Source organism: Eptesicus fuscus, chromosome 16 (genome assembly GCF_027574615.1).
Source record: "Eptesicus fuscus isolate TK198812 chromosome 16, DD_ASM_mEF_20220401, whole genome shotgun sequence".
NCBI classification, from domain to species: domain Eukaryota; kingdom Metazoa; phylum Chordata; class Mammalia; order Chiroptera; family Vespertilionidae; genus Eptesicus; species Eptesicus fuscus.
In genome coordinates, this window is record NC_072488.1 from 18,691,122 (window position 1) to 18,714,686 (window position 23,565).

Consider the following 23,565-nt stretch of genomic DNA (forward strand, 5'->3'; position numbering starts at 1 on the left):
TGCTTGGGGCGCAAGTGCTCTCTTTTTAGCCTCCTTAATCTTGTCTACATGGCACCTGCCTCATGGAAACACCTGTCCTGTAGAGATGGGCTTGGGGTGGTAAGGTTTGCTGTAGAGTGTGTTAAAGTGAGGGAGAAGAACCAACGAAATGAGTTTTCAGAGATTGGCATCAGTAGGGGCCCCGTTTGGGGGATCAGAAACCTTTGGGAAATAATTAAAATTACAGACTGAATGGAAGTCACTTCTTATCTTATTTTAAAGACTCATGTACATTTAGCAAAGCAGTTTTTCTAGCTCTGGACTATATAATAAGAAAATATTATTACTCTTTTGTTTGTTTATTACTATAAGCATGCAAGGTCATTTTAACATTGACTCTTTATTGTGTTGTATGAAGTACCTATGTAATGCAGGTATGTACTGTACTAAAATACCCATATTTCCAAAGAACATTACGTGGTGTAGCCCACAGTCTCTGCAGAAGCGCCATGAGGCACCTGTGCCTTTACACTTGACCATCCATGGTTGGCTGCTACGAAGAGTTTAACAGGGGAAGAAAAGAGAAAATAAAGCTAAGGTATGAATACACTTTTCCAGACATACACATATGCAGCTTACAAGGGAACCACAATGGAAACAAGTCAAATGACAACATTCGATGTAGTATCTATAAAATGCAGACTCTGCAATAAAAAAGCCAAAGGCACATAAAAATATATTTTAACTTTAAAAATAACTTAGTTACAGTAATACTTTGCTTGTCCTACCAACATGTAGCTGACAGTCAAAATTCTGCAATATTGACATAATATATAGGTGTATATATAAGAGCTACAAGAAAACCCCACAAACCCATAAAGTTGTTCAAATGTGAAAACAGAACAGTTTTAACACTGAAGAATCTGCTACGGTGAGCCCAAACAACAGAATATAGAAAAGAGTCTAGAAACAAAAGGCTTAGGTGTTAAATAAAATGTTGACGACTTCTCGCTCAGAAAATGCCGAGTGCTGTAAAGTCCCCCCTGTGACTGCAGCCCTTGGTGGCTGGTGCCATCCTGGCCGAGCCAGATTCCTATGTGTCTACAAACGAAACCTGTGAGCTGAACATCAGCCATGCCTGCCGAAACGGGTTCTCACTGACTCACTTCCTCTTTTGGCCAGGGCAGGTCTTTTTTTTTTCTTTCCTTCTTTTTTTTTTTTTTTTTATAACTGTTTTTGCAAACAGGGCATAACAAGTAAAAAAATACTCTGTAGGAACATTATTTTAGAAAACCCATCACATAACTGCAAATATAGCCAGTGAAGCTCTTCTCCTCGACTGTGGCTTGTTGTTGTGGTTTGATTGTTGTTGTTTCTGGATACCTTTCATCCCAAAGGAATCGCTGGAGGTGTCCTGCTACTTATTTTTATCCATGACATTCAGCACCTCATCCAAAAACGAGGGCCCGAGATCCAGCTGCAGGGAGAGGAGGGAGCCCGTGAGATCCGAGAGGGACTCCTCTGACTTAGTCTTTTCCTTGACAAGCGGGCTCGGGGCCGGGTGGTCAAACATGTCCTCGGCCGGCCAGTCGGGGTACTGTTCGGAGAGGCTGGAGGAGTGGCTGTCCCTGCCCTGGCTGGACTGCGAGACGGACGCGGACCCGCTGGAGCCCCACGAGACATCGCCCTGGTGGACCATCCCGTTCTCCAACAGCCGGCTTTTCTCCGGGGCCTTTTCCTCCACCACCGGCTCACAGTGAAGCCTGGGCAGCTTGGCCGGCCCGAAGGACTCCTGTTTGGCATGAAATGTCACCGGGGACAACAAGGGCAACATGAGTGCTTGGGACCCTCCGATGGTGGGGAGGGAGATGGCGTTTTTGAGCACAGGGGAGGGCGTGTCTGTGAACATGGAGTCGGAGGTGCTGTTGGCCCGGAAGAACTCGCTGTGCCCAGGGAACGGGCCCAGGGGGGCTTTCTCCTGGTTCCCAGGCAGAAGCTCGTAGTTCCCTTGGAGAAAGGAGATATCGCCGAAGACGTCGTGCTGGCCCTCCTTGCCGATGTGAATGGTGTGGCGAAAGTCTCCGAGGGGAGGGCTGATCATATCAGGAGACAGAATGTCCCTCAGTTTAAATTTCTTTCCTTTCTTGTTATTGGCAGCCTTCAGGTAAATGGGGGTCTTGGCTGGCATTTTGGAATTTGAGAATGTCTCTTCTGCGAAAGGGGAAAAGGGCCACTTTCTTCACAGGGGTTCTGTGTGCCCGACAATCCTTTTCGGTAGGACACTGTCACACCATTTTCCTGCAGTGGCTGCAGACGGGGCCGTGAGAGGGGACGGAGGTCGAAGAGACCTTCCTGGAGTTACAGCCAAGTGGGGCTCTCTGGAGAGCCGCTCACAACCTCCCAGCCTTCCACAGCATGGAAACCTGGAAGAGAAAGCAGCGCAGGTTACAGGAAGTTGGCCCTCCAGGCTCCCCCCGCCTGCCTTTTCACCAGAGCCTGGGAATAAGGGCAGGAGTTTTGTTGTTTCCTTCCATGAAATAGGATAAAAACCTAAAACTTAACAAGCGTCCACTAACCTTAAGTCTTCAGGGGGAAAAAAAAAAAGAAGAGAAAGAGAGATATTAAACCCCAAACCTGTGACATCAGCACTTAGGAAACATGGCCATGGGCAGAATTCTTTGGACATGCCTCAGATTTTAGTCCTTTCATGGCCAGAGTGAGTGCAGCTCCTTACATACAATTGCTGAGTTTTATGGGTTAATACAATTAATGGGTAAAATAAGTAGTCCTACAAGAAAGGGGCTGGAAATATCATTTACTAAGTGACGGTGACTATATATGCTAGTGTCCAACCACATCTTAATGACATGAATTCTTCCAGGTGAGAAAACTCTTAAGATTCAAAGTAAAAAAGACAACAATTAAAAAAAGCAAAACAAAAAAAAGCACCTTTTCTCAATAACAGACAGCCGAGAAATGGAAGAGCAGGAGCCGGAATAAAGTGGAGAAAGAACGTGGCTGGCCGGGGTGTCGGGACTTGGAGGCTGTCTGAGCTGGGAGAAAAGAACAAACCTGCTTCGTTTCAAAGAAAAGCGTGTGATCCTACAGAATAGGTTGGGCCTTCACTTGGAAATACTTTGGAAACATTTACTGATAAGCGTGTATCCTCTCCCTGAGGCAGGCAGAATTCCAAGGTAATCTTGTGATCTGCCTCCCTCCTGGTGTTAAGGGCTATGTGGGCGGAAGCCGTGACTTGCTTCTCACCAACAGGATCTGGCAAAGGTGATGGATGTCACACCTGGATTAGGTTACATTATAAAAGAGTCCACCCTCTGCAGACTGGAGGTGGGGACCCCCATTAGTGGTTTGAACCTTGCTGAGAGAGGGCCTCTGGAGGTGAATTTTGCCAACAACCTGAGGGAACCAGAAAGTGGATCTTTCCCCAGTCGAGCCTTGAGCCTCGGATGAGTCTACATCTCTGACACCTGGTTCACAGCCTCAGCCTCAGCCTCAGCCCTGCCTGCATTCCTGACCAGCAGAAACAGTCATTACATGGGTATCCTTGTAAGCCACTAAGGATTGGTGGCAATTAAAAGGAACACAGCCTCCCTGCCGAAGGCTACATGAGGGGATTAGAGGTGATGAGCTACAAGAAGGCTTGGGGGCTCTCATTTTACAGATTGTCACCCTTGAAAAACACCCTCCAACTCTTCAGTCTCTTCGGTCCCATCAGCTCCCAAGGAAAAGCTCCAAGCCCTTCCCGCTGCGGGAATTCCTGCAACAGCTCCACAGCCACCTCTCCCTGGCCACAGAGCAAGTAAACAAATACATATTGGGAAGAGCGGGCTAGTGGGCTAGGTGGTGGCTTGAACAGAGCCACACCTGCTTTGTAGCAGCTGGAGGCTGGCTTACATCTGCCCCATATTTTTCTTTTCAGCAAGAGTTTTAAATTCACTTGCCTGTGGCAGGTGGTGAGAACTGTGCTCCAGCCCCCACTGGCAAGGTGACAACTGGCTCCATTGGGAAGCCACTTGCAGCCAGGCCTGAGCAGGCAGAGAATGATGGGCAGGAGAGACCCAGCGCCACCCGGCTGAGGGCGTGGGGGGGAGCCGAGGCAGCATGACCGGCTTGGCACCCACACTGGGCTCACCTGGAAGCTGCCTAGTAGAACCCCGCAGCCACTGGCTCTTGACTTCTCTTTAGTCCCAACCAAGGCACTGGCTCAGCCTCCCTGAGGTGCTATTTTGTGGCCCTGGGGGTCTGCTTTCTCACTTCAGGTTAGTAATGCCTGGAGGCTGTCATTCAAAGAGATGCTCAAGCAAGAATACGGGGAACCCAATCATAGGAAGACATTCTCTGTCTTAGCTCTCCACTGGGTCTTGCAGCAGTTACAAGTTTAAACACTGGGTCTTCCTGCTTTGACCTCAGAAGTTCCTTCCCCTGTAAGTGCACCACAGCCTAGGGCCTTGCCCCCCAGGGGCCTGGCGCTGCCCTCCTGCCCACTGGGCCCAGTGCCAGGGCTGCCTGCAGGAGCAGCTGGGGCGCCTCCTGCAGAAGGTGGGAACAGCCCTGAGGGATCGCTGCCCACTGGAGTGGTGACTGCCCACACACGGCTGGGAGGACAGCTTCCATGGAAAGATACAGTGTGTCCTCCACCCCTCAAGGGCATGCCAGGGCTGCTGTGCTCAGCTGGTGGTGCCAGGGCTTTGCAAAGCCAGACACTGAGACAGGCCGTGTCACATTATTTAGGAAAATACTAGTAAGAGGCCAGAAAGCAGCAGCAGCCAGAGTGCAGTTCTCTGTCTCTCGCGCACTCACTCACATTCACCCCTTCCTTGAACAGCTGGGGACGTTGAGGAGGAGCGGTGAGGACGGGGAGAGAAAGCGCTTGCTGCCCTCGGAAGGCTCCAGGAATGCCCGCTCCACGGTCCCTGCCTGGGCACGGGCCCTGCAGGCCCTGCGGCAGAGGCTGGCACAGCCTGGGAGAAGCTGGGTTTTAGGTCATTGGCATGGACCCAAAGATGGCAGGGAAGTGACAAAATATAGAGGAAAAAGTAAGAAAAGGGCTGGTGAGTAGGCTCGATAAGCTGCCTGCAGTGAGATGCTGGAGAGTGGGAGAGGAAAGAAGATACCTTAAAAGGCATTTTTCTTTCTTCTGAAACTATTTACCCTGTATTTACTGCATAACAGGAACATAGGCTTCTAGACTTCAGTAATTTGTATTGAACGTCTGCTCTGTGCCAGTGCTAAGAGCTCCCAAATAAATTGGATGTTTTTGTTTTTCTTTTTAAGGAATTGGGGCAAAATGTCAGTTTTATAAGTTTAGAGGGAGGAGTTGATGTTTTCAATGCGATATGAGGAAGATATCTGAGAGCTCAGACACTACCCGGTCTATCTTATCTGTTATCTTTCTCCTCCAGCTCAGGGCCAGGGCCAACCATGCTTGCCTCTCCACTCAGAGTTCTGGGCTCCCTCGCTATCGGCCAGGGGACATCCACGCCCTGCTTCCTTCCCAGGCTGATTTCTCTTTCAGGACCTCCCCTGCCATCGCTAATGCAGAAACCCAATGGGCAGTTTCCTCACAGGTAACTAGGCGGCTGGTCCTGGAGAGGGTATGTGTGTGTCTCCTGGAAATCACCAACCCTGAATACAGCAGCGAGTGTTTATGTACCGGGCACTGCTCCAACCTCTGCCACGTACTAGTACTAGCTCACTCACAGGAACCCAGGAGGCTGCTACTGCTAATATCCCCATTTTACAGCTGATGCACTGAGGCACATACTCAGTGCACGGCAACCAGGCACTAAGCCAAGTGGCCAGGCTCTAGAATTTGAGGTCTTGACACTTAGTAAGCACACTCCCTAGGAATTCAGTCAGCTCCCAAATTACGAAGGGGAGGCATCGCAAAGCCTGTTTAAGAGACAAGTGTGTGAGGCATTGGGGCTGGGAAGGGCAGGGAACAGGCCTTGCAGACACTGACAGCATAAGCTGAAACAGGTCTACCCTCATTGGAAGTCAGCTTAGCAATATCTATCAGAACTGCAAATCTCATGCCTTTGACCCTGGAATTCCACTTACAGACATTTCTGGAGATTTATCCAACTTACATGTATGTATGTGTATAAGGTTACCAATCCAGCACCATTTGTTACAGCCTAGAGTTGGAAAGAACCTAACTGTCACAGATATAGAAATTAAAGTGAATCCATACAAAAGAACATAACACGGGTCTAAAACACGATGAAGCAGCTCTTTATATGCTGATATGGAAAGGGCTTCAAAGATACTTATCTTAAAGGAAAAAGAGATAGGTGCAAAGTGTGTTGATACATTTGTATTGGCTTGTATGTCTGGAAGCACACACAAGTAATGTGACTGCCCACAGGGACACGAAGTAGATGGAAAGGGATGAAAGGGAGAAACATCGACTGGCTGCCTCCTGGGATCAAATCCGAAACCCAGGTATGTGCCCTGACCGGGAATCAAACCGGCAACCTTTCAGTGCACAGGGCGAGGCTCAACCAACTGGGCCACTCCAGCCAGGCAATATCGAATTTTTGAGTGAGTTGTAAAGTAGGTATTTTATTAATGGTTTTATTGATTTTCTTAGAGAGAGGGGAAGGAAGAGGGCTAGAGAGACAGAAACATGGATGAGAGAGAAACACCTATCGGCTGCCTCCTGAACACCCCTTACTGGGGATCAAGCCCACAACCCGGGCATGTGCCCTGACTGGGAATTGACCAGTGACCTCTTGGTTCATGAGTTGATGTCCAACCACTGATCCACACTGGCCAAGCAGTAGCCCTGGGTTGCTTAGGGCTCAGATTGCATTTTCTTGCAGAGCCGATTTTATACACACGACCTGAAAAATCCACTGACCCTATGAGTTACTGACACAAGGACACTGAGGACACCGGAGGGATGGCCACTGCAGGGTGTCCCTGTGGAGGAAAGCACAGGCAGCCGGAGGCGCTGGGCCTACGGTACACAGCTTTTGTTTGGGAGGTGACCAGTGACACAGATAGGCAACATTTTATGGTGGGATGGTCCTAGTGCCACAATACAAAATCCTGTCCTTCCTTGCCAATTTCAAAAACTGGCAGGCGACCAATGTGGTAGGAGAGTGAGGGATGTAGCAGAGTGGGATTGCCCAAGTCAGGGGGACACTCCAAATCTTTGCTCTTTGCCCCCAAGGAAGCAGGATGTTCTTGTTATGGGGTGGTGGGGGGAGAAGAGGCAAGGAAGAGCTAAGTTCGCAGGGCTTACAGGCCAGCAGTGAACTGTTAGAGCAGAACTAACAGCTCTGCTGAGCGAGCCCTTGTGGGCGTCTCCCAGGCCAAACGAAAAGAATGTCTAGCCTTGGTGTTTCAGTCAGGACTCTACCCCATCACTAACTCCCAGGCCCAGAACCATCCTAGGGTGCAGCCTGCCCACTCGGACCTCTCCTGTTCTCCACCTTTCCTTTCATACCATTAGTCCTCTACTCCCACTACCTTCCTCAAATTAAAAGAAAAAAAAAAAAGAGGAAGGAAGGGAGGAGGGAAGGAGAGAGAGAAATCAAGAAACCTTCCAATGTGTAGCCCTTTCTCAAAAACCCTCCCCATGACCTTGAAATCTGAACTCTCCACAATCAATCGATAATCCCTTTTCCTGAGTTCTTGGATCACTGTTGCTCCTCTTTCCCCGTCTTACGTGACACTCAAAAATAATATTCACCTGCAGGCCTTTGAAAACAAAGGCCCGAGTTCCTGGGCACTGGAGAGAACAGATCCGCCAACAAAAGGGTTCAACTCCCCAGTCAGGTGCTTGTCACCTCCTATCAAGGCCAGAGAGGATGTCTGGCAGATGTGCAGGCCTGGAAGTCCAGCTGCAAATGCACAGACTCCCACTTACAGGAATTTGTGAGAAATCCAGGGCACAGAAGGCCTGGAGAGGAAGTGAAAGCCACAGGTTTGATAAGAAAGACAAGTGCCCAGTGGTCATTCCTGCAGTGGGCTAGCCAATTCTAGTTTCTTACTGGTGATACATTTAAGCCTAAGTGACAGGGTTCATCAGAGGAATCACCACAGCAATACTAATTCAATGAAGGAAAGACGGAAGTGGCCCCTTGCTTCATTTCCTTGTCATCCTTTTGGTAAACAGAGTGTCGCTGAAAAGACCAAAACAAGGCAGTGGCCAGGAGGAGGGAAAAAACAAGGGGATGTGACAAAGTGACCCACCAAAAAAGCAGTTCCTCAATTACTTAGAGTTGACTGTTTTTGGCAATTCACAGGGCTCTGAAAAGGAACAAAGAGGTTGGAGTTTTCTTTAAAATTCCATTTATTTTAAGAAAGGAATGTTTGGTTTGTCTGCTATTTGTTTTTAGATCAATTCTTAGTGGAAAGAGAGGATGAAAAATTCCTTGCCTCCTACAAAATAGGTTGCAATGTTAATTTAAAACACACATGTATAAGAACAGGGGCAGGTGGAGGGAGGGGGCAGGACCATCCTGAGGGAGCTGCGGCCCTTTGCCTTCTCCTTGCGGGAAGTGAGCCTACACCGGACGTCCCTCTTCTTGCTTAGTTGTCACATCCTTCAAGGACATCCTAGCTCCTGCTCCCGTTTCCCTGTCTCAGCGTTGTACAATGTGCCCTTCTTCCTGGCACCCGGACACAGCATCATCTGGGCCCCCAGCAAAAATACTAAATGATTCCTCCAACAGTCCCAGGGAAGGATAAGGAGGTGGCAGGAACCCTCCACCACCTCCCTACCCCAAGCATCTGTGACTTATTTCTTTCTCTCTGCTGCCAAGAAGAAGACAATTCCTCCGTGATACGTCCCGGAAAACTGCCTTTGACCCCGGGCTCCCCACTTTAGAAGGGACAAAGGCTACCTGGAATGCGTTCCTACATGCTCTGAGGGGTCCAGCAGAAGACATAAACTAGGTTGTGACACATGAGAAGCAGCTGAAGGAGTGTAGCAGCTCAAGAAAACCCAAATATGTAGGGGCCATGACGCTTCAGGGATCTGAAGGATTCATTTCCCTGTCATGGAAGAGGCCTCAGGGTTACTAAGGAGAAGCCACAGGGAAACAGATCTTGGCTCCTCCCCTTTGCCGTGGGGAGGGGACCTGAGTAAGGATGAGGGTCTCACAGGGGGCAGCAGCCCAGACTCTGGGCCCACCCAATGGTGCCCGAGGGCGGCATTTATATACCTGTTCATCCCGAGTCTCCTGTAAGGGAACACTGTCACTGCTTATTTCCTATGTCACAGTCGCCTATAAAAACACTCACAGACTTTCCCAGGAGGACTTTCCACTTGAAGATAGCTGTGTTTTTACTAATATAAGGATGACCCGCCGCCCTTCGGTATCAGAAACAGTAAAATACTACTTCAACCAGGACACTCATGCCGACCCTTTTGCAACCCTCTTCTCTTAGTCACACAAAGAATTTTAAAATCCAAGGGAGGAAAAAATCAGAGTATTAGAAATCCAACATTGAACTTCAGTGAAAATCTATGTAACGGGGAGAAGACCCAGTGAACAGCATCCTGAAGATGCTTTTCATAGTTTCAGTCTGTCACTCCCCCCATGAGAAGATAAGGAGATGCCTTTTCTATTTTTAGATTCTCATCCTCTCCTCATATCATCTAAACTGAAGACAGAGCTATATGCCCTGAAACTGTGAAACTGCATTAGCCCAGGTCCCAGCTGCCCAGACGTCATGCAAATGAACTTGCAGACGGACGGGCCAGGCTATATTTTATAGACCTACTCAGGAAGTCTATGACATGTCTCACCTTCAATTATTTATAAATGGACTTCTCACTTATGATTCAGCTACAGCTTGTATTTACTTTTCTTTTACAACCCTGATTATATAGAAACCCACAAAATACCATATGAGAGACTCACTGCTAGTTTGTGTACACTCTTTACATTTATAGGATCTGACTGTACTACTTGAAAGACTTCTTAGACGCAGAATTGGAAGACAGAACATCCACCTCACAAAATACCAAGTCTGTACTTTTGAAGAGAGGCCATCGGACCCTTTCTCCCCATTAAAATGAGTGATTGGGGAAGGACTCGATATGGACATTGATCCCTGGCAGTTGCCTGGCTCACTCATCATGACTCGTTTTACACGGGACTCAGTCCAAAGGACCAAGGCAGGCACTCGAGTTCGGTGGATATGAATCAAATAAGGCCACGACTGTAAACTGCTCCCAGCTTCCACAATCAATGGGTCCCACTTGATTTGTGAAGCACCAAGGACTCTATCAATACAGGAAGAGAGCCTGAAGTTTTGAGCAATATTCAGCCAGGATATTCCTTCTAAACTCTGCTCAAAAGAAAGTATCTTGTGATGTTGCTAAGTTGCTCACAAAATACCCCTTAATATTTAGTCAGCAATTATTCTCTGAAAACTCCTGTCCAGTGGCAGTAGTATCAAATGATCCAAAAATAACAGGTTTGACAGGTGTCCAGAAATTCAGGCTGTGGTCACTTGGCCCATACCACCATGGAAAGCCAAGTTCCCTGTCCTTTGCCTTTATAGCGTATCCTCACATTTAGGCTCCTTGAACATTCTGATTTCCTAGTGGGGTGAAGGGACATACCTGGGACTTCCATGCTATTCTCCCATCCTGCTAGGGCCCTTGGCCAGCATCCATGTTCATTCTATCGGCTGAAACATGGCTTCTCCGCATCAAACCAGCACTGAGTATATTCGGAAACACAGTGGCCAATCCACTCTCAGCCCACCTCCATGGCAGGCTCTCCTGTGTCATTTGTACATAAATATTTGTCCAATGATTGGAAGAATATCCCCTCAGACCAGGCTGAGAGCTCTTCTGTGAGCATGAACTGGGTCTTATCCATTTTTTTTTTGGCCTCCCACAACACATGGCACACAGTGAACTTCAAGGAGTGCTTGAATCCATAACCCCTGGTAGTCCTTCCATCATGAGAGAGGAGCTGGTTTGCCCCCCCCGGGGGCAACTCCCAGTCCAAGTCCACAGAAAGTAGCAAATTTGAAATGCCTAGTTCTCTGAGGAATTTACATTGTGAAGAGTAACGGCTAACCTCTGAGTAGTTGCTGTGGGCCAGGCAGCAAGTATTAGAACACACTCCTTAGGAACCAGTTTTAGATTAAGTCTTAGGTCAGTCGGCCCAAACTAGGAGCTAGGATTTCAGCCATGACTGACTGGCCTCCAGTCTGTGCTCTTAACTGTCACTGCCTGGTTAACGTGAGGACTGCCCTGGAGCTGGCTGAGAATAGAGTGGCCCATTCCAGACTATGTGTCTAGAAGTCTGACAGCACCAAGAGGAAATAACGCACTATAATCTCAACAGTAATGAGAGGCAGAGGTGGTAAATTGGCCTTGTCAGAAACCAAGAATGAGTAAAATGGTCCCAAACACCAGCTCCTCCAACTCTAACTCACGAAATCTTTTCAATATTTGTACTCTTGTCAAAAAGAATCTCAAAAGGAATTTGACGTTACGAAAAGAAAAGCCAAAAGATTAAAAATTTGAAGCAACAAAAGCCCCCTGAGTCTTAAGGAGAAGAACAAACATCCTGCTCTTAGAAAAGAGGGCTAGTGCTGTTAATTCTTTTCCCAGAGGAAGCTCGGGCACCGGGCTGTGTGCAGCACAGGGCTTCCACAGGGAACAATAGCTCCCTTTCCTCACTATTGACACTTCACTTCCCTCCTACCTTTCTGAAACTCAGAACCCTGTGTTCCTTACATGGACTAGACTTCCACCTTTTTACCATTGACCACTGTTCATAACATCCTCCAAGACTGCTTCAGTCACTTCCTTCCGGAAGGAATTCTCTAGCTCACCTCATGCAACCCAGGCTCCATACTGCCTGCTTGCAGGTTTTCTTAGGGCTCCTGTAGAGCTTCCACTGGACTACATTCTGTTATTTCCCTGTTCTCCTTTTTTGTGTGATTGTATGTCTGATATCCCCAGGTAGGTGGTGCACAGTGAGAATAAGTGGGCAAAGGAGCTATACGTAAGACCTGTTGATAAAAATCACTTCCAGAGCCTCCTCTCGGACTGGGAACACAAGAGACCCTCAAATGTTATTGAGTAAGCCTGTTTAGTTTTCCCTTTTGTCCATCCCTTATAACAAAGGTCTGAAAATTACACAGTGGGTGGGCCCCATTTCCTTCCACTTTATCGTCCACTCTGTATCAGAGTGGGCCATCTAGATTGCTCTAGTAATCTTGTCACTTTTCAATGGCAGGCCCACCCTTAGGCTGGGAAATGAGATAGCTGATGAGGTCCACTTTAGCAATCTGGGTCCCGTCCACCCCTGTGGCTCTGTCTCCTTCCAGTTCCCCCAATGCCTCTCAAACTTGTTTACACCTCGAACCTACCAACTATCACACTATACTGCAATCACTTCTTGTCTCCCAGAGTAGACTGCCTTCCTCAGGGGAGAGACACGATATTTAATTCACAGTTGGTACTGAATAAATGTTTGTTGAATGAATGAACAAGTGAGAAAGTTTGAATGTGATTGCCTTAACTTCCTTCCTCTTCAACCCTGCCTGCCCTCCTGGGAATGCAAGAGGGAATCTTTCTATGACTCCTGCAAGAAAAAATGAACTCAATACAGTCATTTAACAAGGAGTTGTAGCCTCTTTTCTTGTGACAAAGGCTTTCTCTAATTTTTCCATCTATAAGACATTCTAACCTTTCTCTATCCATGCAGGGTTAAGAATTTAACAGTCTATCAATGCAAGCCACAGTAATTCTACAGGCTCTTACAGGTCTTTCATATTAAGGCAAATAATATTTGATTTGAAAGGAAAATAACTTCTATCCATGACTGCAATATGTAAACAGAGTCTCAGCGAGACAGGCAAGCCTTAAGAAAAAATTCACAACACATTCCCCTGAACGCAGACTCACTAGTGATATGAAAGTCACTCTTAAAGAATGAGGCCCTGGAGAAACAATAAGCTTGCTCTCTTGACCTTTCCTTTCAAAAGGAAATGAGTTAAGGGGAGAACTTGCATTATTTGGCACAAGATGTACAAGGGAAACTCAAGAAACTCTAATGAACATTCTATGGAAAAGAGTTGTTTTGAATCAACGTCTGACTAGCATAGATCAGGTACTTAAAGAAAAACACCTATCAAATGATTGACTGCATGGGCAAACAAAACTGTCCATAGAACTCTCACTGCTGTTGTAGGCCTTAGGGAGGAGAGGCCTGGGCCAAAACTTTGACCAGCCTGGTAGGATCCTTGTAGAACTCCAGACACATAGGGGTTCCAGTTACCTCCTGTGCAAATGGAGATAATTACCCCAAACCTGCCTATCTCACAGGTGACTGTAAAAGCTGAGAGTGAAAATCTTCATACCAATAAAGCACTGATGCAAACACAAAGCATTATCTTTATCCCAAATGAAAAACCAGAACATCTACTGAAATACAATATGAAGAAGGGGTAACAGTACAATGCTTGTAGATGGGGATAAAATGGTGTGTGTCTGCCCTGTGAACAATCTCCACAATTAGAAGGGATTCCTACCCTCCAGAGCTTGATCAGAGGATAATTCCTTCTGTCAACAGAACTCATGGCTAACGTCTATACACATACATGCATCCTTTATCTCCAGGTGCAATTCTTCCAGCCTTGAGAACAAATGGGATTCCTTTGAGTTGGGAAAATTACAATCAACCATTATTGGCCAGATAAAGAAAATTTTAAGGGCATATGGTTAAGGTTCATGGGGAGGCCAGATAGGGCTAGATATGAAAAACAATTCTAAAGCAACTCAGTTAATGGGGAGAGGCCCATTGCAGGAAGCTTTCCCCCACTGAATCTGAGATTGCTATGGGGATTCCATAGGCAAGGGAATGAGGGAGAAAAGCAGGCAAGCACCCCTGCACTAGGACAGGAGTTAGGGCAATACATATCCTCTATTCCATGTTCCTAATTTAAGGTAGTATCCCCTGGTATGTAACCTACACATACACACAGAGAGGTGATAAAATCATAGACTTGTGCTTAAGATTTATTTTAACTGAATATTACAAAGTGCTTTAGGACAGTGGTTACGCACACTGCGTTCCCTGGAATCCCAAGGGGTCAGCATAGGCACCTCTGGGACTCTGGTGAAGAACAGGAAGGCCTAGAGAAGCAATGCCAACCTCCCTATCTGTCCCCTCCCTCCTCTTTAACCAAAGAAATCTGCTATTATTTTAGTATATTGGAATTAAATTTTTCTTTCTTTTCCTTGGCTAAAAAAAATAATAATTTGAAAAGGAACTGGGCCAAGAAGGAAATGTTAGGGTTCTATGACTGTACATGTTTGCAGAAACATCAGCTTCTAGGGAATTTTAAGAAAAAAATATAATACTTTTAAATTAAGACTATCCTTAGACTCAAAATACCTTTGCCAGCTTTTTTTCATCATCTTGCTCATCGTTCCTGGTATTAAATTAAGGGCACAGGGCAATGCCAGTGACTCTCTGGGAGCCTCAGTTTCCTCATCTGCAGAGTGAGTAACGGTGTCATCTTAGGAGTAGACACCACACATAAAGTCCTGTTGGGCACTGAGCTTACAATCAAGAGAAGGGGCAATTATTGTTAATTACTCTAAAAAACTAAAGCTGCATAAGGAACAAGACAGGCTGAAAGTTCACAGTGGGTATTTCTTCCAACCTTATTTCTTTCAGACCTTGGGATCTGAACATGTGAATGATCGTTATAAATATAGTGTGAGTATCCCCCAAGATGTTCTGGTTCCAAGCATGATTTCCCATTCTGAGAAAAACGGGAATTGGAATGAAGTCACTATTTAATTCCACATGCCCCCCACCCCCCCCACCCCACTCCCCGCCGCCCGAGATATCAGGCCACGGAACTCCACCTACCTGGCCCTCAGGTAAGCCTATAACTTAAGGGCTTCTTCAAGAGGAAGCAGAACAAAATCCACCATAAACTTACACTAAACTTAAATAAGGCCAAAAATCAACATCATTGTGGAAAACGTTTCACTCGTCATCTGGGAGCAAGAAAAGTTTCCAGTTTGGTACTAAGACATGCCCACCATGGGACATGTGGCTTAAGCTGATTCACTTAATAGGAAGCAGGCTTTGGAGAAAAGCCTTCCATGTGCCTTCATCTGGCCCCTGGCGAGTCACTCACCTTCAACATCTACTGAGGGCCTGCTAAGGGCCAGACAGTATTCTAGGAATTGAGGCTACAGCTATGATGCACTTACAGAGCTCACATCCAGTGTGGACAAATGATCAAAATGCACACCAATACCTGGCTCATACAGTCATGGCTGAGGATTCTAGGCAAGCACTAGGAAACACAATGACCCTTACTCTCCTCAGCAACTGGGCTGCCCAGACTGTGCTCCGAGTGGACACGTGGTGCCAAGCCGCCACAGTCAGACCTGGGCAAGAGAAAGCTGCTTGTGGAAGTTGCAACTGTCCAGCATAGACTTTGAGGAAGTTTCTGGTGGTGGCCTGGTTTTCAGAAAAACCTTGGATGATCATAAGGAATGTCAAACCACTGGAGGGGCCTCCCTTTGAACTTGAATGTTCTGTAGCCCGGGAAGGAATGATTTTGCTATGACAGGACTTAAATAAGCTAGGTAAGTGATAACAATTTCTGGCTTGACAACACTAAAATGTTGCCACAGGCAGAATCAGATAATATGGCTAGGATTAGAGTGTCCGCTTTTTCATTAGGTCCTACTGGAAAACAGATGAATGCCCAAGTTAACTAGGTTTAGTCCCTACTCTCAAGGAGCCAATAGTTTAACTAGGCAGCTACAAGTGTCAATAAACCATAATTTAAATGCAGTTATAATAGGAGACGGTATAAGACACTATAGAAATGCCTTGGATACAAGGAATCAGTAATGGAATTAAAGCAATTTAGAGCCAGGAGAAAATCCATCCCTTTCTCTGCATCCTCAATCCCCCTTCTCCCCCCACTTCTTCACCAAGGAGGGATTTGCCTGGTGACATAGTTGGCAGGTTAAGGCCTCAGAGCCTCATCTCCTGCTGTGTTAAAAATCACTGTTATATGTCTGAACTGACCCTTGGCAGAAAAAGTTATAAAAAATAAATAAATAAAAAGGAAAAGAAAGCAAATATGTTCCAAAATAGCAAACCCACATTTCACCAAAAATGCCTTTGCTTGTTTAAAAAAATGTGTGTAGCCTAAGTGATTATAATGGATTTGAACAGAACAGGTCTTTTTCAGCTAAACACACAGTGATCTATCATTGGCCTGGTGTGTCTACAAATAGGACCTTCAAGTTGTCACCAGAACATGACGGATTCCCCAATGTGTAAGCTGACTAAATAGAGGCCTGACTTTGAAGTTCCTTGCCTTCCATGCTGGCTCAGGCTGCTCTGCGCTGGTCCGTATTTTCAACCCAGGGTTTTACCTTATTATTAATAAAATTGCTATGCTAATAGGTGCCACTAATCCTGGCTCACCGGATTCTAAAGCAAAAGATTATCTGAAATCATCTAGGGTCAAATGCCTCATCTTAGGAATGAGACAGTGACCCTGAGAGGTCAGTTACAACTTGGGTCAGAGCTAAGGCCGGTCCCTCTGTGACCATCTCCATTTAATTCTGCATTGATTGTATCAAATAGCAAGTGACGGGGTGTTTGCCAGCATCTTCTAGTGCGTTCTTGTGGCTCTATTCCTGCACACCTGGTGGTTCTCTAAAATGTCTTGGTGCCTTCTGCTCTGTAGGGCAGACTGCAGTGTGTGACTACTGCCTCTGGCTCGGGGGTTCCCCGAGGGTTTCTTGTCAGACTCGTCCTGCCAGCTGCTCTGTGGGCACAAGGACTTGGACACTATCTCCCTGTGAGTCACCGTACACAGTGACATGCTAAATGCTCGGCAAAGCCCTGCACAAAGGGGCCTTAATCAGACTGGCTTCCCAAAGAATCGGTTTCTGATGTTTCAGGGCACACGCTGGGCGGTGCTGTGTTAGCTAACTGCAGGTGTGTTGTCTAACAAACTATCAAAGGCTAGAAGGCCAATGATGACTCTTTCAAATATGCAAGTAAAACCAAATCACTGAATATATGGGTGTTTTTAAATGTGCAATTTCAGGATTCTGCTGTTAATTCATGACTTAGGAAAGCAATAAGGATCAAGCATATATTAATTTGAAACTTATCAGCTGTCAAATTCATCAGTTTGCTTGACTTACTCAGAAATCATGCTTTGTATTATAAAACTGTATGGCTCATTTTCAAAACTGCTTTTGCACCAGTGGTACTGTCCATCATCATGAGACTGGTACAACTTGGCAATGAAGAAGTATATCAAGGTCAGGAAGGCTTTTTTTGTTTGTTTTTTGTTTGTTTTAAGTAAAGAAACATACTATTCCTGCTGAATTATTTGGCCACTTATTTTATTCCTGCGAAGGCAGAAGGGAGGTGTCTGAATGGAGGGTGGACAGCACTAAGGCTATCGCCCTTAGTTTTGAGGCGCCTGGGTTATTTCAAGCCATCCTTTCCAGAACCCCAACTTCAGTCTGAACACAGTCTCCTGAGCAGCTTCCCACAGCTAATCGCAAACCCACAGTATCAAAGGCAGTGGAGGCCGGGCAGGTCCCCTGCGGGTTATCCGGGGCATCCCTCTAGTTTCAAAGGCCTCCCTCTATCTCTCACACCAGAAGCTTATCTGGCAGGGACTGGGGCATGTGCAGAACTGTAATGAGGCCTGACTTCTGCCAAGGACAGAGCCTTCCTGCCCCGCTTACTTGGGGCTCCTGCCTCTTGCTTTAGCGCTTTTGAGGCAACATCATTATGAAGCATATATAACATGTCACCGAATGCCAGGGACGGAAGGGCCATGCACTGTGGATGTGGTCACTAGGCTCAGGAAGGCAGCCATCCCGACTGCTGACTGAGCCCTGCCACCCCCGACTTTCTAGAACTTAGAAGCAAGGATACAGTCTGTAATAAGCTCCACTTCAGCCCTGGCCCCTGAAACCCACTGTTCTTGGCTGTGGCAGGGCTTTATTATGTGTTCCAGAGTCCTACGTGTTTACCTGGTAACCCTCCTGATACAAATTAAATGGTGTTAACTCTAGCAGTTTGATGCTGGATCCTCTGCAGAAGGCTGCTGCCACACCCAATGGGACTGAACCAGCTTCAGTAATAAAATATTCTAATGGTACACCCTAAAGGTTGGCAATTACGGTTATCTTCCTTTGGACCTCGTATTGCAAGATACACAGTACTACGAAATAGCTCTCTGCCAGAGGCTAAAATCCCTAACATGAGTCAGATGTAACAGCTTCCCTGCCCCTCCGTGAGCTTTGGCATTTTGCACAAGCTCAAACAGACCTGAATCCGCTACTTAGGTAGCTGGGTGACCTTGGCCAAGTGACACGACCTTCCTGAGCCTGTGCTGTCATCTGGAAAATAAGAACAATACCATCTATCTCAAAGAGTAGTGATGAATATTAATGATAGAACCAGTATTAAGTACCTAGGAAAACAACAAAAGCATCAATGAAAGCATCAACCGTTTCTCGTGCCTACTCTGGGCCAGGTACCATTCTGAGTGCATTATATTTGAACTCACTCAATCCTCAGAGTAATACTATTATCTCCATTTTATAATCGCCAAACTGAGGTAGACAGGCTAAGTGACTTGCCCAAAGTCACACAAGTAGTAAGCACCTGCGCTAGGACCTGAGCCCAGGAGGTTTCTTAACCTCAGGATGTTTTTCCTTCTCCTTACCCCAAGGAGGTGCTGACTTTCATGCAGGATTAGCCACTCATATATGTACCTATTGGGTTGTGAAACTGCATACAAGTTGGGGCAAAAGTAGGTTTACAGTTGTTCATATGGGAGATAATGAAGTAATTAATGAATAATAACAAGAAGAAACTATTTCACATACCCATAACTGTAAACCTACTTTTGCCCCACCCTGTATTTGTGTTTAGGTATGTTCCTTGCTGTGTATTTTGGGGCAAGTTATAGAACAGGTCTGCCCTCAGTTTCCACATCTGTAAAATGTCCTTCCTACGTAGGACTGTCAGAAATAAATTTTCAAATGACCCTACTTGTTCTCTGGCAAACATAGTGCATTTAAAAATAGATTTAAGTTTGATTCAACCAACGAAGAGACAGGTCCACAGGATTCTGGTTGGAAAGAAATGAGGCCAGGCCTAAGTGAAATCAGACTGGAAGCAAGAATTTTAGTAATTAAAATAGTCAGAACAGTCTGGACATCTGCTGGAGGTTTTCCAGGTCATGAATTGTATTCCACCTACTGGATAAATGTTATGGCTCCTAGCCAAGGAGCTCAAAAATTGTTTTTGGCCTGGTAAAAATCTTTGGGTGACATGGGTTAAAACCTTTTTATTCCCAATACTGTTGAATACCACAGATTTTAGAAGTGAAAAGGGAAGCTTTTGTGAACATGCTGGATAGAAAACACCACATTAAAGAAAAAGCTGTAGAGCAGATAGAACACACTAGCTCATGTGAGCACTTCTGCAATAAATGTTATTTACAGCTTTGTATTTACTCATCTTGCATTTAAATTTACACTAAAATGCAAAAAAAAAAAAGGTGCAATACTCACTATTCTAGCTGTCTTTACGTGTTCCATTGGGATACAAAACAGAACTGCACTGCTCAGATTTTGAGGGAAGGGGGAGCTACTTATTTCTCATCTGTAGCTGCTGCCACAGCCACAGCACCACGTTCTAATCATGGCATTCATATATAAACCTCTTGCAGGTGATACCCACTGGAAAGCTGAAATTGTCATGGGTCCTGAAATGCTTCTGAAGTTCTGATGGGTGAGCCCAGAGGCTGGTACTGGGTGTTGCATTCAATGAATGGGGCCTATTGGGAAACCTACGTTCTTTGGGAGACTTAGTGAGAAACTTTCAACCCTTCCTTGACTAGATAGTCTTTACCACTGATTTCACATGTGACAATGCCAAACATTGCACAACTGCCCCAACTTCTACCTGAGTGTTTAAAAATCTATTCTGGCCCGGCCGGCATGGCTCAGTGGTTGAGCAGTGAACCTATGAACCAGGCGGTCACAGTTCGATTCCCGGTCAGGGCACATGCCAGGGATCATTGATGTTTCTATCTCTCCCTTTCCTCTCTAGAATAAAACATAAATAAAAATAAATCTATTCTGAAAAGGATTTGTCACACAATACTTGGGTAGCTTACTCTTAATGACAGTAAGGGCTCAAAGAGAAGACCTCTGGAACTGTCCAGAAAAGAAGTTGTGTCTTCTAGTGGTCAGATGAAAGAACATTATAGGAGTCTTTTAAATTACTGTAGGGATACCCTTGGGCAGTGGTCTGCAAACCGCGGCTCTCGAGCCACAGGCGGCTCTTTGGCTCCTTGAATGTGGCTCTTCCACAAAATACCACGGCCTGGGCGAGTCTATTTTGAAGTGGCATTAGAAGAAGTTTAAGTTTAAAAAATTTGGCTCTCAAAAGAAATGTCAATCGTTGTACTTTTGATATTTGGCTCTGTTGACTAATGAGTTTGCCGACCACTGGTCTAGGGGGCATCATCAGCGTGATGTTAAGGGAAGTGCCCCAACCTGGCTTTGCTATTCAAATCCGGACAATCTGCTGCTCACCTAATTTCTGTCCTCTTTTAAAGGCAACACCGCCAAGAAACTCTTTGATATTGTGAGGCCTAAGAGTTGGGGGTTGGAGCAAATCTTAGTCTCCTTAACATATTAATCAGTTCCCTCCCCCACCCGGCACCGCCCTCCAAGAATGCCTCACACCCTCAGCACACACCAGGAGCCACTTTCCCAAATAAACCAGGACTGGAACAATTCCTATTGCAATACCGTCCTGACATTCCTACTCCCACCCTCATTTTAATTCACTCACTCACTTTTTTTTTTTTTAAACAAAATGTAATTACTTGACTGTCAGCCTGGGTTGCACTCTGGGGCTTTTACTCCTTTCAACACAGCTGCGCTGCCGGCTTTGATGCTGCTGTCCACGCAGCTTGTCCCAGCCACAGCCCGGCTCTCAGTAGTGTAACATTCAAGTGCATATTTATTTTTAAACTGACCTCTCCTAGACTGTGCAGTATTAAAGGAGGTCCTGCCAAAAAATATGCTACTCTCTATTTATAAGATGAAACACATGCCTTCCAAAGTCGAGGGGAGAGGGATGGAGTATAATAATTCATAACAAAAAAACGGACTGACCAGATCCATTCGTCCTCACATATCTGATACTTGTCTGCGTCAAGACACTTCGTTTCAAGAAGAAAAACATCTTGAAGAAGCTTCAGCTGTTCAAAAACCACGGACCAAAAAAAAAAAAAACACCCCAAACCAACTGCCAGACCTACAGGTTGGAGCTCTGCTCACAATGCCCGCCCCCCCGCTCTCCGCCCCCCCCCCGCCCCGCCCGCCACCGTAAAAGTGAGGAAAGGGCTCCCGGAGGGTACTGCCACCGCAGATCTGCAAGGCGCACCCATGTGCGGCCCTGGTGCCAGTCCTCGATGGGAGGCGAGCGGTAGCCTCGTGCGGCTTGTTCTCCGATGGAAAAACGCAATACGCGCCCAGAGCGGCTGTCAGTAGCTCGGAGGGTGCGGGGAACGCGCAGCCCCACCCTGAAAAGTGGTGGGCACAGACGGCGGATGCCTGCGTCCGGGCACTGGCGCCCCTCTCTCGGCGTACTTTTAGGTCCCCTTTTGTCCTTTGGACGCCAGCTGGAAGGTAATGCCCTGGTATCCTCGTCCCCTAGGGGCTTCCAAGCCTAGTACCACCCCGTGCACGCCGGAAGCGGCCGCGGCCGCCGGTCGGACAGACTCACGGACAGAGAGGACGCAGCAAGCGACTCACCAGCAGCCCCCGGGGATCGCAGCCGCTGTCCGAGACCAGACGCCCCGCACGGACGCCTCCGAAGGCGCACGCAGTCCCAGCCGGCTGCGCGCAGATCCAGCGGGTGGGCTGGCGCGGGGCCTCCTCACTGCGTTATCCGCTCCCCGACTGCGAGAAGGCGCCCGAGGCCGCCGGTCTCCAGGATCGCCTGCTGCTCGGACCCGCCACTCAACGGCCGCCCGCCCGCCGCTGCCACACCAGACAGTGAAGGTGCGAGAGAGACTGAGCGCGCGGCGGCCGGACTCCGGGACTGAGCCTGCGAAGGGCGAGGCGGGGCGGGGAGGGGCGGGGCGGCCGCTCGGGGGGCGGGGCGGGGCGGAGGGCGCGGGCGGCCGGACTGACCCACCCCGAGGTAGGTACCTGCTCAGCGCCTTGGGGCGGGTGGACGGGCGAGGGGGTCACCGGCGGCAGGGCCTGCGAGCCCACGGAGGACAATGGGCACCCACTTTTACCTCCCCATCGCTACCTCTAGGGAGGTGGCTTCCCTCGGAGTAGGTGCGTTCAGCTCCCTCCGCACAAAGAGAGGTCGCGGGACGCCCGGTTCGAAAAGGGACCCCGGGGTGCCAGCGCCTAGGTACCCAAGGACAAAGGGACGCCGCCTGCAACGCAGACACCTGCACTAACCCTCCTGCGCCCACCTCTCCTCGTCCCCACGAGCCGACCTAGCCCAGCGACGCTCGGGCACGGCGGGCGGGTGACTAGCACGGAAGAGGCGCCCCCCTGACCGCACCTCCCTACCCCGGCCGCGGGTCCCCGCACCCCTGGGATTCCGGGCTCCGTGGAGGGTCGCGTGCTGTCAGTTTCCAGCTCGCTCCCCTTGGAGCTGTCGCCAAAACCCGGAGAGTGGATTGCGCACCCTGGAGACGCCGAAGCTGCAGGCTGAGGAAGCGGGCACGCGAGCAGCCAACACTGCAGGTTTTTCCAGTCCGCAAGGAGGTGTTTTTTTTTTTTTCCTCCCGCGGGTCCTAAGGGACTTGGCCTAAAGCTGGGGCGAGCGGGTGGCGGTTGCTCGCGACGCACGACCGGGCGCAAGTGGCGCAGCTGCCGGCTGGAAGCGTGAAATCTCGCCCTTCGCGACACCTGCGCCCGCCGGTCACTCCGGCGACCGCCGCGGCCGCCCCGCCCCGCCCCTCCCCTCCGCCCGGAGGCCGAGCCGGGACCTGGTTAATTAATTTTCTTAATCCGCCTTGGTCTCTTCCTCCTCGAGTCGTCGGCCTGGGGGACCGAGTAGGCGACAGGAAAGGGCGGTGTTTTCCGGCGGCGAGGTCCCAGCCTCCCCGCGGGCCTGGGCTGGGGACGGGAACCTGGGAGAGGAGGGCGCTCCGGGCCGGGGACGCCGCGGTTGGCTGGAAATCCTGGCACAAAAGCGGAGACCCTCCGGGGACCTTGACTTTCCAGAGCGGTATCAGCTGTGGGTCATCACCGCAACGCCCTGGGGTCTGTCTGAAACCTGAGGATGCCGGCGAAGCCAGCGTTGTAAACCGCCGCTGACGTTAGGTGAAGTGGGAAGGAAACGGACACAACTGCTCTGGAAAACAAAATACTAGGGTGGAGCGTGAAAAGCCTCAAAGAAAAATAATAGTTGGCGGGTCAAATGGCCATGAGGTTGGAAGTCAAATACAAAACTCTGGCTGAAGTGATGTTAGAAATCTGACAAGCAAAACAGCCCATGAAGATAAGAGGCCAGG

General features: G+C 48.0%; 1 protein-coding gene across 1 annotated transcript; it reads right to left on the minus strand.

The window, feature by feature from the left end:
* Nucleotides 1-360: 360 nt before the first annotated feature.
* CDC42EP3 (CDC42 effector protein 3) lies at nt 361-22,124 on the minus strand. Its single transcript, XM_054727986.1, has 2 exons — nt 21,839-22,124; nt 361-2,402 (listed from the first exon to the last, which is right to left on the minus strand). Exon 2 carries the CDS (start codon nt 2,165-2,167, stop codon nt 1,397-1,399), a length of 771 nt encoding a protein of 256 aa, XP_054583961.1. The 5' UTR covers nt 2,168-2,402; nt 21,839-22,124; the 3' UTR covers nt 361-1,396.
* Nucleotides 22,125-23,565: the final 1,441 nt, after the last annotated feature.

Bases quoted from the DNA above. Each gene is read 5' to 3' on its own strand.
- CDC42EP3 (XM_054727986.1), bottom strand. From the start codon at position 2,167: ATGCCAGCCAAGACCCCCATTTACCTGAAGGCTGCCAATAACAAGAAA.